General features: G+C 39.4%; 1 protein-coding gene across 20 annotated transcripts in view; it reads right to left on the bottom strand.

Moving 5' to 3' along the window:
• adgrl2a (adhesion G protein-coupled receptor L2a) overlaps positions 1-12,432 on the bottom strand; it is a 100,970-nt gene that overhangs the window by 76,843 nt on the left and 11,695 nt on the right. For all 20 annotated transcript variants that reach the window (XM_042006235.1, XM_042006234.1, XM_042006215.1 and 17 more), the window contains exon 2: positions 4,131-4,315. In XM_042006235.1, coding sequence (XP_041862169.1) covers positions 4,131-4,206 — 76 coding nt within the window. In that variant the 5' untranslated portion in view covers positions 4,207-4,315. The remainder of the gene's footprint in view (positions 1-4,130; positions 4,316-12,432) is intronic.

Below are 12,432 nucleotides of genomic sequence, written 5' to 3'. Positions count from 1 at the left end.
TCAGTCCTTACTCTGTCAACACAGTTACTTTAAATTCTCAGTGGCTCACATTTGTCTGGTCATTTCAAGAAAGTCACTATCTCAAAAGGACTTGTCTGTACCAGTGAAATGCTACAAAAACACATTTCATACATTGTATCCTAGGTACTCTGCTAAGCAGGTTGTGAACGTTAACCCCCCATACATCCTGACACAGAATCCATGGTCTGCTCTCTGTCTGCCTCATCATAATTCCAACAATCTTTGGGGAAGCTTTTGAAGAGAGCATGTGCCTGAGCTAGGTGTGAATTGTTATTCTCTCGCTGATACATGCAAATCCTTGCAACCCCACCAGACTTGACTAAATTATTTTGGAAAACATGTGAGCCAGTTTAAATCATGTCTTGCAAGGGTAAATCATTGCTTTTTTTTTCTTTCTTTTCATTATCTTTTATTTTCCAAAGGAAAAAAAATTATTTCTTAAATTATACCTTCAGTTCATTTCTGCTGGGTTGCTATGGTGACATCGACAAGGGGACATCAGTAGGACAGAGGGAAATAAACCTGCTGACGATCACTGCGAATGCCAGAGGGCAAACGTGTGTTGATGCAAAACAATACCCATCACATATATGAGATACACTAAGACATCTGGACTGATACCACCAACCTTAAAACGGTCATTTTTTTGTTAACTTAATCTATAAATACATGATTGAGGTAATAACTCATCTAACTGCTTAAACATAGACTAAGCTCTTGGCAAATTTTGAAAAACCAGAAAAGTGCTGTTTTTACCAGAATAAATAACAACAATAACAACACTGAGGCAATTAACAACATAATTAACTAAGTGCCACATGTTTCTGATGCTGGCTGAGTTCACTGAAAAAGAAGACAATAAGAAGGCTAAAAAATGGTCCTCTGCAAAAGGTATCTTATTTCCTAAAATGGATATCTAACAAAGTGATTATAACAACTAAGTGATACTACAAACCTACTATTTATTACAGTTGTCACTTTGTATACATTAATAGGATTTTTCTTGGCTCAGAATGTGCCTTTTGGGAGTGACTAAGCACAGTAAGCACGCTTGGTTTGCTTACAGCACAGGAAATGAGTCAATGTGGTACTTATGTCACTGTAATATTTGCATTTTTGCATTTAAAGTGTTATTAAGTCCCAACCTTATATATATATATATATATATATATATATATATATACACTAGCAACAAATCTAGCAACATTTCCTGGTTTTACTGGAGACTTTCAAGGGGCTGACGTGAAAGCATGTATAGTTTACTCTTCTCAATGAGCACTGGGTGCTTCAGCAGGCCCCTCCCCCTTACAAAAGAACACACAAGGAGCTTGGTCCTCATGCAGCACCCAGCTCTGAGCTGCAGTCGATGCAGGACATGTTCACCTCTGCTCTATGACCAGACTGAAAGTGAAACACGCACAGCTCACACTCTGATCCCACCCTGGTTTTCCATCACATTTTAATGGCCATTAATAACGAGTGTGGATGAAAATTAAAAAGTTAAAAGTACTGTAACATGTTGCAGACTCTTAATTAGAGAACAGCCAGAACTGCAAGTTAAAGGACTCAAAATGAGACTTTAACTTTACATCTGGTGAATTTTGGCCAGGGATATTTTTTATTTCCTAACCCTTCATACTGTTTTGAATTGAAATGCAATTAAATGTATTTTTCAAGATATTACTAGAGCTTGAGTTTACAATATTAATGTCTGTGTCTATTATTTGATTCTATTGTTCAGCCACTAAAAGGTCGTAAAAATAAAAAAGTAGCTTTTTTTATTTTTATATATATATATATCCCTATTTTAAGTAAATAAAAGAGAACACGGCAGAACACACCATCAATGCAAGCAGATCTGTAAACATGATACTAAACTATAATTCAAAAGCTGCACTGAGTGTATCTGCAGCAGAACTCCCCTTAGTCCCATGTGTGAGATACACATCTGGCTTACAAGGGCACACCACCAATTCACTACTTCACATCCATGTATTTAGAGGACTTCAAATGGCAGACTTGGAAATATTTTTCTATATCAATTCAATCAAGTCCATCATAGTTTTCTTAAGTCTTTCTTTACTTTGGGAATCTCCCTTCAGAACTATAGCAGGACAATACACAATGATCTTAACAGGTTGGGTAATTTGTTTTGTCTTGGATAAGCTTCATGTCTCTAAAAACCTGTAGCTGCATACTGCATACTACAGAATAAACATTTAAATTGAAGATAAAAGAAAACGACATTAGAATCCCAGATAATAGTTGGTCTCATATATTCCGTGATTACAATGTCACTATTATAATGAGGCCCTTCTAGGCTTTTGCTGGAATTTAGATACTGGAGAAGAGGTGGCTCAAAAGCATGCTTTTCAAATAATCATTTTATGCAAATTGATCTGTATTATAACAGAATAATTCATATACCTGCTGCAGTGGAACCATGACTGTAAACAATATTGCTGTTCAGAAGGTGTTCACAAAAGGAACTGACATCATACTGGTAATGTATTAATATATTATCATTTAGCACTTAAAAGAATTTAACATCAGAGTATAACATGGTTAATTTTATATCATCAGTTTTAAAAGCTCTTGGCCTCGGGTTATATATAAATATATATTTAAACATAGTTTCATTAAAATAATAATAACAGATTTCAGTTTCAGAAACGAATGCTACTGAAAGTGAATTAATATGTTGCTGATGCAAACAAGCAACTTATCAGGGTTAAAATGGCAGTAAAATAAGAAAGAAAAAATGGGAAAGAGGAGATGAATGGCTTGAAATGCTGAGGGTGAGTTGAGCAAACAGAACAGACACTCGTGGACATGAGTCAAACCAGTGGAGTCAAAGTGGAGGACGTATTGAAGTGTAGGTCAGAGAGGGACACAACACCCTAGAGCTGCAGTATCACTATAAAACAAACTATATGTATTCCTTTAGATGAAAGAGAGAGAGAGAGAGAGAGTGCGAGAGAGAGAACTAATTTTGAACTATTTACAGCATTTCACTAACCCATTTAATTCAATTATAAAAATGCATTAAAAAGATATTAGGAGTTGAGGCAGTTTAATGAAGCATGTTTACTTGAGGATATTGTTTGTAATGAACTGTTTCTGCGCTGATCTTTGTGACTTGGGGGAGGGAGGTGAGGGAGGAGAGGGATACTAGCAAACAAGGGAAGAATGAGAGTGACAAATGTCACAATAATAAATTGGCTTATTCGCATAGGGTTGTTTATCCTGTCTTTTTATTAGAACATGGTATTTCCCCCTGTGCTTACTCATGGTTTGCCCAGAGGAGGGTTTATACCACCTATTACCTCTGAACCACATGAATTCTTGTTACTCATAAAGCCAGTAGTATCACATCCCCTTAGGTACATGTCCATTGAATGGACATTAAAGGTACGCAGTGTAGCATTGACTTGCAATCCAGCTAGCAAAAACAGCCAAGTAAATTCCAAAGAGCATCAGAATCCAGTCCTAAATCCTAAATCCAGTCATCCAGCACAATGTTATGCACCTCTAGTCTTGTGGTTAAACACTAATATGTGCTGGATTTGGTTAGTGAGATGTGGCTTGGACAAGTAACTCTTGTGGTTACAATATAACAGAGAAAGATTTAATCAAAAGTAAATGAAGTATGGCTATAAGACACTCAAGCCTTACATTTTTCGAAGTGTGAAATCGGTGTGTGCCTGCCATAACACAGAACATTTAAAGTGACGCATTTACAAACGGATCCAGCTCTGATGCCACTGGGAACAACTGACGCTTTCAAGCAGAAAATCTCAGACAAATCACAATTTACCAACTAATGAAACCACTCTACATTATCCCCCATCTGTCTGTGCTCATTGTCCTCAAAACTGCATTAGTGGCACAAGTGGTGCCTGAACACAGAGGAGCAAGTTTAGCTTAGGTCACAATTTTAATATTTGTGCTATTTTCATAAGTGAAGACAGAAGAAGGGGGGGAAATTTGGGGCTTTCAGGGAAGCCTTAAATACCACCTCTTCAAAAGATACTAAAAAAAAATCCTGGCATAACGATTCACTATGTTTCAGGGAAACAAGCAAAAGCAACACTTTCATATAAACTTACCTTCTGTAGAGTGTACTTGGGCCAGAGTGATAAGAAACCAGCAGAAGGTTTGTAGTTTCCACAGGGAGCATGCCATGGTGCCAGGTATTGATGGTTTGTGGCAGGTATGTGTTGTAACTAACAGGTTCTGATTAAAAAAGTCCAAGCCAACTGGTCTCGGTGATGCTCATCATTGATCCTTTCACCTGTGAAGTAGACCAAAAGAAACATTCACTTCAGCTATGAAATTTATTCCATGTGTGAGCTCTGCCCCAGTGCTATTTGATGAAGGAAGTCACCCGGTAACCCTCGCATCACAAGGCACCTGATGTTGCATATACATTCCACTACAGAAATGTGACAAACCTTAAGCTGTGAAATGCTACAAACCCACGCAAATCACTGAAATGAGCCCAGAGGGTCAATAATCCTGAGGCGGGAAATCCCTTAATGGCAGCTGCATGTTAACCATTTCACTAGCAGGGTGGGGGGAGCATAGTGGGACCATCGATGTATTCGAACAGATGTGGCCCGTCCGATCCAAAACTACGAAATTTCTAACTTCATGTCTATTTTTCGAAAAAAAATTGTTACTTTAAGACTAGATTATAAAAATTTACCTGAGTACACTTTAAATTTTTGAACCACAGTTTAACCTCTAGTAAAAGAGACTTAACAAGAGTACCACAGCTTAACCTCTAGTAAAAGAGACTTAACAAGAGTAACACTCCTTCAGTTTGACTGATATCTTGTATTTCTTTCCACCCTCATGCCCAGGCCAAACAAATAAACACTGCCAAACAAATGGTCACTTCTCTGTGTTGTGACTGACCACAAACCACCTTATCTCTCCCGCCCTTCTCTTACATCTCTCCAAACCAGGACTCCTCTCTCCCCACCTCATCCATACCTGTCTCTGCAGTATCAGTCTGAAAGTTTGTTTTGCTCTCTTTCGCTACAAAAGCAAATGGCCTCCTCCCTGTCATGGATACAGTGCTGGAGAAGTGCAGGGTGAAACCTAATGCCTACCTGCGCGCCCAGGCATGCGTTTCACACCACTAACGGCTCCCTTTTGTCTGTGTGTTTATACTGTTGGGTTAAGCTCAGCTCGCTCACTCCCATGAACCATTAGCACATTCACCATGGGATATGGCATCACTCTGGCAACAAGGCACATAGGACCCCATTAGAAACTGTTTTCTTTCTTCTTTTTTAGCACATTCAAAAACAACATTCCATTTTTTTTCTGGCTGCAGCCAGTGATTGTTAGTTAAGATTCAAGGGACTGAATGTTATCCGTCATACTAGAAGCTAACAAGAAAACTCAACTGTAAAAACTGGAATTCTGTTTATCATGTATGGCCAGAACTGCACAAATCAGCTTCAGCCTCCTCCACGCTGGACGATAACCACTGCCTGAAGGGTCTTTGATCTATCTCATCTGAGTTCTCAGACAGTGTAATAATTTACCACCAAGAAAACATGTGGAGCGCACACATTAGCCAACAAAGTTATAATTAAAGCTGCCATAATCAGCTCATCTGGTCTGACATTGTTCCTCACCTGAGACCTCTAATTTTAGAGTCATTTAAAAGAGGTTAACAGGAGCAGAACACACACACAGCTACAGTGTGTTGAGTTTCAATGGAATAATGTGCAGTCGTGATGCTTGACGAATGAAAGTTGATCAGTGAGACCAAACATCTTGGATTCCCACAAAACCCTACCCCCTTGTTTTTTTTTTATCAGTGCATGCAGCACCAATTAAGTTTATCAGGCAAGCGGCTTCCGCCTACACTCAGGGCCGTACAGTATAATGAGACCTTAAGCTGATTGTCTCCATGATAAAGCTTTATACTGAGCATATAGGCTTAAGAATCTTCAGCTGTGCGCACAAAGTCTTAGCGCTTGCTGTTTTGTCCACCTATGAAAGACATTACTTTGATCACACATACCTTTACATTTACTGAGATGTGAATAATGATAATCCCATTCAATCATTACACTGTCATGCACAAAGGGGATAGACTGAAAATTCAGTTTAACTAAGGTGTTTACTTGGTTCACAGGTTCCCCACTAATATACACATAATTCACTTGGGTGATTAATGACTAAATTAATGTCAAGACGGAGGTAGTCTATATGCAAATTGAAATGAGAAGTATAATAGGAAAATGGAGAGACATCTTTGGTGTTAATGGTTTCTAAAATCATCATTTTACAAAGCAGATTCACACAGGCGCTAACCCTTGAGGTGTTACCCGTAACATTTAGTCATTTAATTGATTTAGAGTTACAACTAACATAGGGATGCCGGTAATTTTCTTTTTCTTTTTTCATAGCATTAAAAGCATTGTCACTCTTTCTACCATTCCCATTTTGTACCTCATTCATTCCACAAACGCTGCTGTGCATGCACACATTCCTGCCAAAATGTTATTTCAAAAAGCGGTGCAGCACGTACTCTGTTTCCGCCCCTGATGCAAATAAGTTAACCTAGTTACAGTTTCCTAACTTAAGTAACGATTGCATGGCCTGCTGCGGTTGTAAGTGAGTTACTGAAGTGTTTGTAAACACAGCTGAGATTAACTCAGGTGCACCCAAACTTGCTTGAACATAAAGAGAGAACACTTAGAAGTCCTTTGCTAAATCTGCAGCTGCTTTCTTATCAGCTCGATTATTATCTCAAGGTTATATGAGCGCAGTAATTACTTCCAGAAAGGGTTGAAAACACACATTTCGGTATTTTTCTGTATGATTGGTTTGGTGGCTGAACGTGTGTGTGCTTATATGTAAATAAGCTTAGTTGAAAATAGTATTGAAGTAGTACGATTATTCTTCCTTCCTTGTCATCACTGCATAGTATAAATTAAAGGTAGCACGATCAACAGGCCTCGTGTCAGAATGTGAAGACAAAACACAAGGTGCCTTTAACAGTTTTGCTTTCAAGGCAGTGGAGACCCCCTGCCACGAAAAACATGCAGGATGTAGATTCCTAGTACATGGGGATGGGTGTTCTGCAAATCAATGATAACAGTCCTATACTTTAATATATTTTGTATCATGCTGTGAGTGTTTAACATGCTGAGACACCAAAGGCGCAGACTAGAGGGAGACTGCCTGACTGCCGTTCTCCTCATTAAATGAGCTGAGGTCTCCCCTCTCAGCTGGGGGTTTCTTTTTGTCTCTCCGCCTTCTAACAGAAACAGCCAGCAATGCCACCTTGGCTGTTTTATTGCACAGGCTTCGATTTGGGTGCGATCACAGAACAAGTTTTCCTCTCTGTAACAATGTGTTGCTGTGGGGTTTGCATGTAGTGATGTACTGAGAAGGAATCGACACTGGTTAATCCATTAAACACATGACTGCTCCAAGATTCTGTGAATTTTAAGCACTGACTGACAAAATGTCAGCTGGCATTAAACTGTTATGGCTAAATGTAAAGTCACCACAGACAGATGTTTAAGTATCCTGAGAAATGGAGAAGCCGCAGGGGTGTGGGCCCACAAGCTTTAAACATATGTGCGCTCCACATCCTAGCTATACAACAGAATGTTTTCTAATCAACAACCGAGTGTCAAAATTGTAAAATGAGGGAGCAGTTGGTCTTCTTAAGGAAAAGAAAATAAAAGATTTAGTAACCAGGAGGAAAGGGGTTATTAGAGGGGAGGGGAGGAGGGTTGAATTAGGACAGTTTGAAATTTAAATGCAGTGGGGGTCTGAAAACAAGAGGCAGATGTGAAAAGAATGTTGGGCTTCTTAGACAAAGCTCCTGGTTGTCCCTTTCTTGCTGTAAGAGGGCCACGGGAGAATAGAGGAAGAGTTGGGCTATTCTATAAAACAAGGTCTGAGAGAATGGAAGGGAACCTAGAATAAAGAACTTAAGCGGGGGGAAGGGGGACTCGAGTTACAATAAAAGACTGACAGCTTGCAAGTCTTGCTTGACCCTTGAATTAGCCCCTAAGCTTTCAACAATCTTCAAGAAAGAGTTGGGATGTTAATTGTCACTGAACATCACAGGGATGCAAAGGAAAGGGAAATGTGGGGCCAGAGATTCACTGAAATGTAAATCCAAACCAACATACCACCACATGTTGAACTAGGAATACATATCCTCATACAGGAATTCATACACACCATAACAGTCCTGTTATCTCTGTTGCCTTTGTCGTCTTGGTTTTTTTTTTTATTTTTTTTTTCAGAGTAAAGGGGGGGTTATACCTGGGGATGGAGGACTCAGTCCAAAAATTCTCAGACTAAACTGTGGAGGAAATATATTCCCAAAAGCAATTGGGTTCCTGCTTTGACATTGCTGAAGATGTACAATTTGCAAAGGAAAATCAGAAAATTCTCACTCCAGTGTGGAGAGATTGGACTGGTGATCAGATGAGTCGGAAGCCCCACTGAGTCAGATATAGGGCATGGAAGAATCAGAGGCTGACCCCTCTGCTGAGGGAATGATTGAGAGCAGCACAGGGCCAAAGGAGCTGAGTGACACCCAACCAAACTCTGTGTGACTGCTGATGCTCCAAACGCAGGCCCTGACCCTGACAGGAGCCAAGCCAGTGAAATACCAGGTCAAACATGCATGGTGCGCAACAAGACGGCTCATCAGGGATAGGGTACAATGGGTAAAAGATGGCTGAAGGAGTGGAGGAGTTTAAAAAAAAAACAAAAGAATTTTTCTCTTTTTTTCTTTTAATTAAGAAAGAAAAAAACTGCATAACCCATCATTTTAGATGGTAAATCTATTATAACCAGACAGTTGCTCCACCGGGACGTCTCAGCATCCCTTTTAGTTACACTGGCTCACAGTCGCTTCTGGTTTTCAGGTACTAACAAGCCCATTTCATCATCTGAGACCACATAAAAATGATATTTTTTACATAGGGGTTCATGTTGTTTGGATTAAATGAATCATAACCTGCCTCTGATGCAAGGTATGCTTCTTCAGAGCAGCAAGCTACAGTCAGAGCGTGTGACATAAGCGTGGTGCTTGTCATGCTCACTGCTCTCAGTGTTTCCGCTATTCATCATTTTTATGAGCCACTCAATTAATCGATCTGAGCACTCCCCACTGGTCAGGCTACTAAACTAAGCAATCACAGGCCCAAATCCTGAAATATTCAAGAACAGTGGTGTTTCATCAGCCTAAAAAAACAACAAAAAAAAAACAAACAAAAAATTGTCAAAAACATTCATGAGGCGGTTAAACATATGAGAAACTTGTTTATCGATTTCCTTATTTAGTAATGTCAACACACAACAAGTTTCAGAGTCTCATATGTTATTTTCCACACACTCAATGCTATCTCCTTTTTCTTGAATATATATTTAATCCGTAGCCTCATAATCACTTTAGCAAAGCAACAGAAATCCTATTAGAGCTTAAAGATACCTACACCTGTCTGTCCACATGGATTATAGCCTGATGATTTGCCACGGTAACAAAGTTTTAATACAGGTCCCATACATTTTTTGTTCTAATTTTGATGTTTTACGGGGAAGTGAAGTGGATTATCTCGAATGAAATTTCAAAATGTCATTTCCACTTGCTGATAGCACAAAACTATTCCTTTCAGGTCTGTTGAGATAAGAATGATTCAGCTAGGACTGTTAAATGGTGTCTTTGCCAAATGTCCCTCCGCTTAGGAATTAATAGGCTGACATTAATACAGCAAGATAAATGGGCAGGTCAGGAATGGGAGCCCTGCCATTATATGGGCATCTCATGGTGATAGTACCTGCCAATCAAGTCCAATAAGTCCTTGACACACCATGATTCACCTTGAAAGAACCAAAGCAGATGCAGTATGTAGTGTATGGTCCTCTGTCCAGAAATTCAATCCAATTAGTATGTGCACATAAATACTTTCCAGGGTTGATGCCCAGAGAACACATCAGGACACCATAAAAGACACATTTGTTGTGTGATCCAGTGTGCTGTGGTAAAATTAGTCAAAACAAATAGTGGATTATACAAAATGAGCTCGGCATTTGTCCCAGATACACTTTCCCAAATTCGTCTTCTCAATTTCAGCTTGAGTTCATCATTGTTTCATTTCTGCAAAAAAAATTAAAAAAATAAATAAATAAACAAATAAATGAGCCATGCAGGGAAGGTAAAGCAAATACTACACTCACAGTGGCCGGATTGCAACTAAAGAAAAAAGGGGAAATTAGTTCTTTGGGGTCACAATCATTGAAAACACTCTCTCATTCTACTCATTCTGTGTAACTCACCCTGATGCCACTCATCTAACACAACATGTTTGTTTTACAGAAAAGGGACCACGACTATTTGGAAAAGCCCAATTTTATTCTATGAAATTAATGTGATGTGTTTAACCAGATATGCACCAGTAAGCAGCCTTTTTACCCCCCCTCATATTGAGCAGCTGAATGGTTAAAAATCCAGCTCTATCCTTTTTATTATGGACATCACCATCAATAATGCACCGTGGTCATGAGGCGTTATTAAACAGGATTATTAATTTTTCAGGTAGTGGGAAGCAACACAAAACATGACAAAGGTAATGGAGAAGATGACTTATGAGCAACATATTTAAAATCTGAACCAAGCAACTGCATAATTTTTACTCATTCCAAGAGTCCAAAAGCCTGAATTGTCCAAAAACCCGACCAGTGTATTTAATCTTAACATTTTCTCAATATCTCTCTGAAAAAAAAAATGTTTCAAAACGTACTTAAAAAATGTCTTAACTACACACAATTGCAGAGCAGTAATTGTCTGCTCTGGAAGGGTAGGTATTTAGGTTTTTGAGGGGTGCAATTTATTTTTTTCTAGATTAAAGACATCACACATGATGTGGCCAAAATTGGCTCAGTGTCTAATTGAGGCTTTTAACCTTTCTATGCCTCAGAGGAAGGACAAATGGAGCCCAAAATAAAGGACGCTGCATAATCTCAGTTGTCACTAAAACAGGAAGCTGCACAAGGACCTTACCCTTTCAGCAACGGCAGTATTGTACAAATTATTTCTGTGGTGGAGTAGATGCTCCGTAGCCTACTTGCACATTTCTATCCCAGCACGGCTGTATCTATTTTCAGTCTTAAAAGATGGCATGAATGCCTTTGTCAGACAGGGGAAGCGGCGTATGTCAAGCTAAAACAAGGTATAGCACTGTGTCTTGTCAGGAAGCTCAGACAAAAGAAGGTGGGTGTAGTCTTTCCTGAATGCAATCACTTGTCAGCCCTAAATCTTCACTCAGTGCTGCCCTGGCAGGTAATGGTGCTTGTTAAATCAGATGAAGGGATATTTGGCCTTTTTTTTTTTTCTCAAAGACACAGAAAATGTCTAAAATGCAATTTGCTGCTGCTCAAAAGCGAATGCTTCACTTGCTCCACAGCACAATAACATGAAATATTCTCTTCAATAAAAATGAAAAGAGGTTAAAACTGGGTGGGAAGAAAGGAAAGCATCTAATATTGCATGTATACATAGCACCAAGGCAAGAGAGAGTAATTTAAGTTGCTTTGAATTTTCAGGCCGCTTCATTAGATTTCTTTTGCAGCCCCGGTGTCACTACTCCTTGCCCTCTCCCCACTTTCAGCTGTGAAAGGGAGAGGACAGTTTTGGGGCTGAGCCTTCTCCACAGTGCTAATTTGCATAACATCAGCACTGTGAGGGGGATTGTGATGCAAACAAGCTCAGATTGGCTCATTCCATCCCCCAATTTTAATAACTAAGGTGCAATAGGTTCATTCCTGCCTGCTCACTGTTCAAAGGACCAGCCCTCTTTGGGACTGAGAGGCAGAGTAGATTTTTCAAATATAGGAAAATACGAAGTTTTAGCTACAGTTTGGATGAGAGGCGCCATCGAAGAACACTTGCTGTAGCTTACATTCAGCAGATGAGAGTAACACTGCTGGGCTTGCTTTTGCCCAAATCTAAACATATGGCATGCCACAGGAGACAGATGATAAAACAGTAGATGTTCGTTATGGGCGAAAATATCTCTTTTCAAGGATGTTGCACCACTCCCAACTGACCATGATTCAGGCTTGACATGATTAAAAAAAAAAAAAAAATATGTAAATGGATCTCTGGCTTATGTTATCGTCCCCTGCCACCCCCAGTCGGACAGCAGATACAGCAATCACTGCTTCCACACCTTGTGTATGTTGAATATGTGTTTGCTCCTTTGTGATAACAAAATGGAGGGAGGGAAACAAACAAGGCTTTCTTTTGTTGTACTTTTTTTTCTTCTTCTTTTTCCCTATGAATACCTGGACCAAAGTCAAAGAATCTAAAGACACAAGGAGGGAGCGCGGGGAGATACAGGAGACTGTCAAGCAGAC

Source organism: Melanotaenia boesemani, chromosome 14 (genome assembly GCF_017639745.1).
Source record: "Melanotaenia boesemani isolate fMelBoe1 chromosome 14, fMelBoe1.pri, whole genome shotgun sequence".
Taxonomy (NCBI): Eukaryota; Metazoa; Chordata; class Actinopteri; order Atheriniformes; family Melanotaeniidae; genus Melanotaenia; species Melanotaenia boesemani.
Note: the sequence above shows the minus strand (reverse complement) of the source record. Positions and strands in the feature narration are given on the sequence as shown.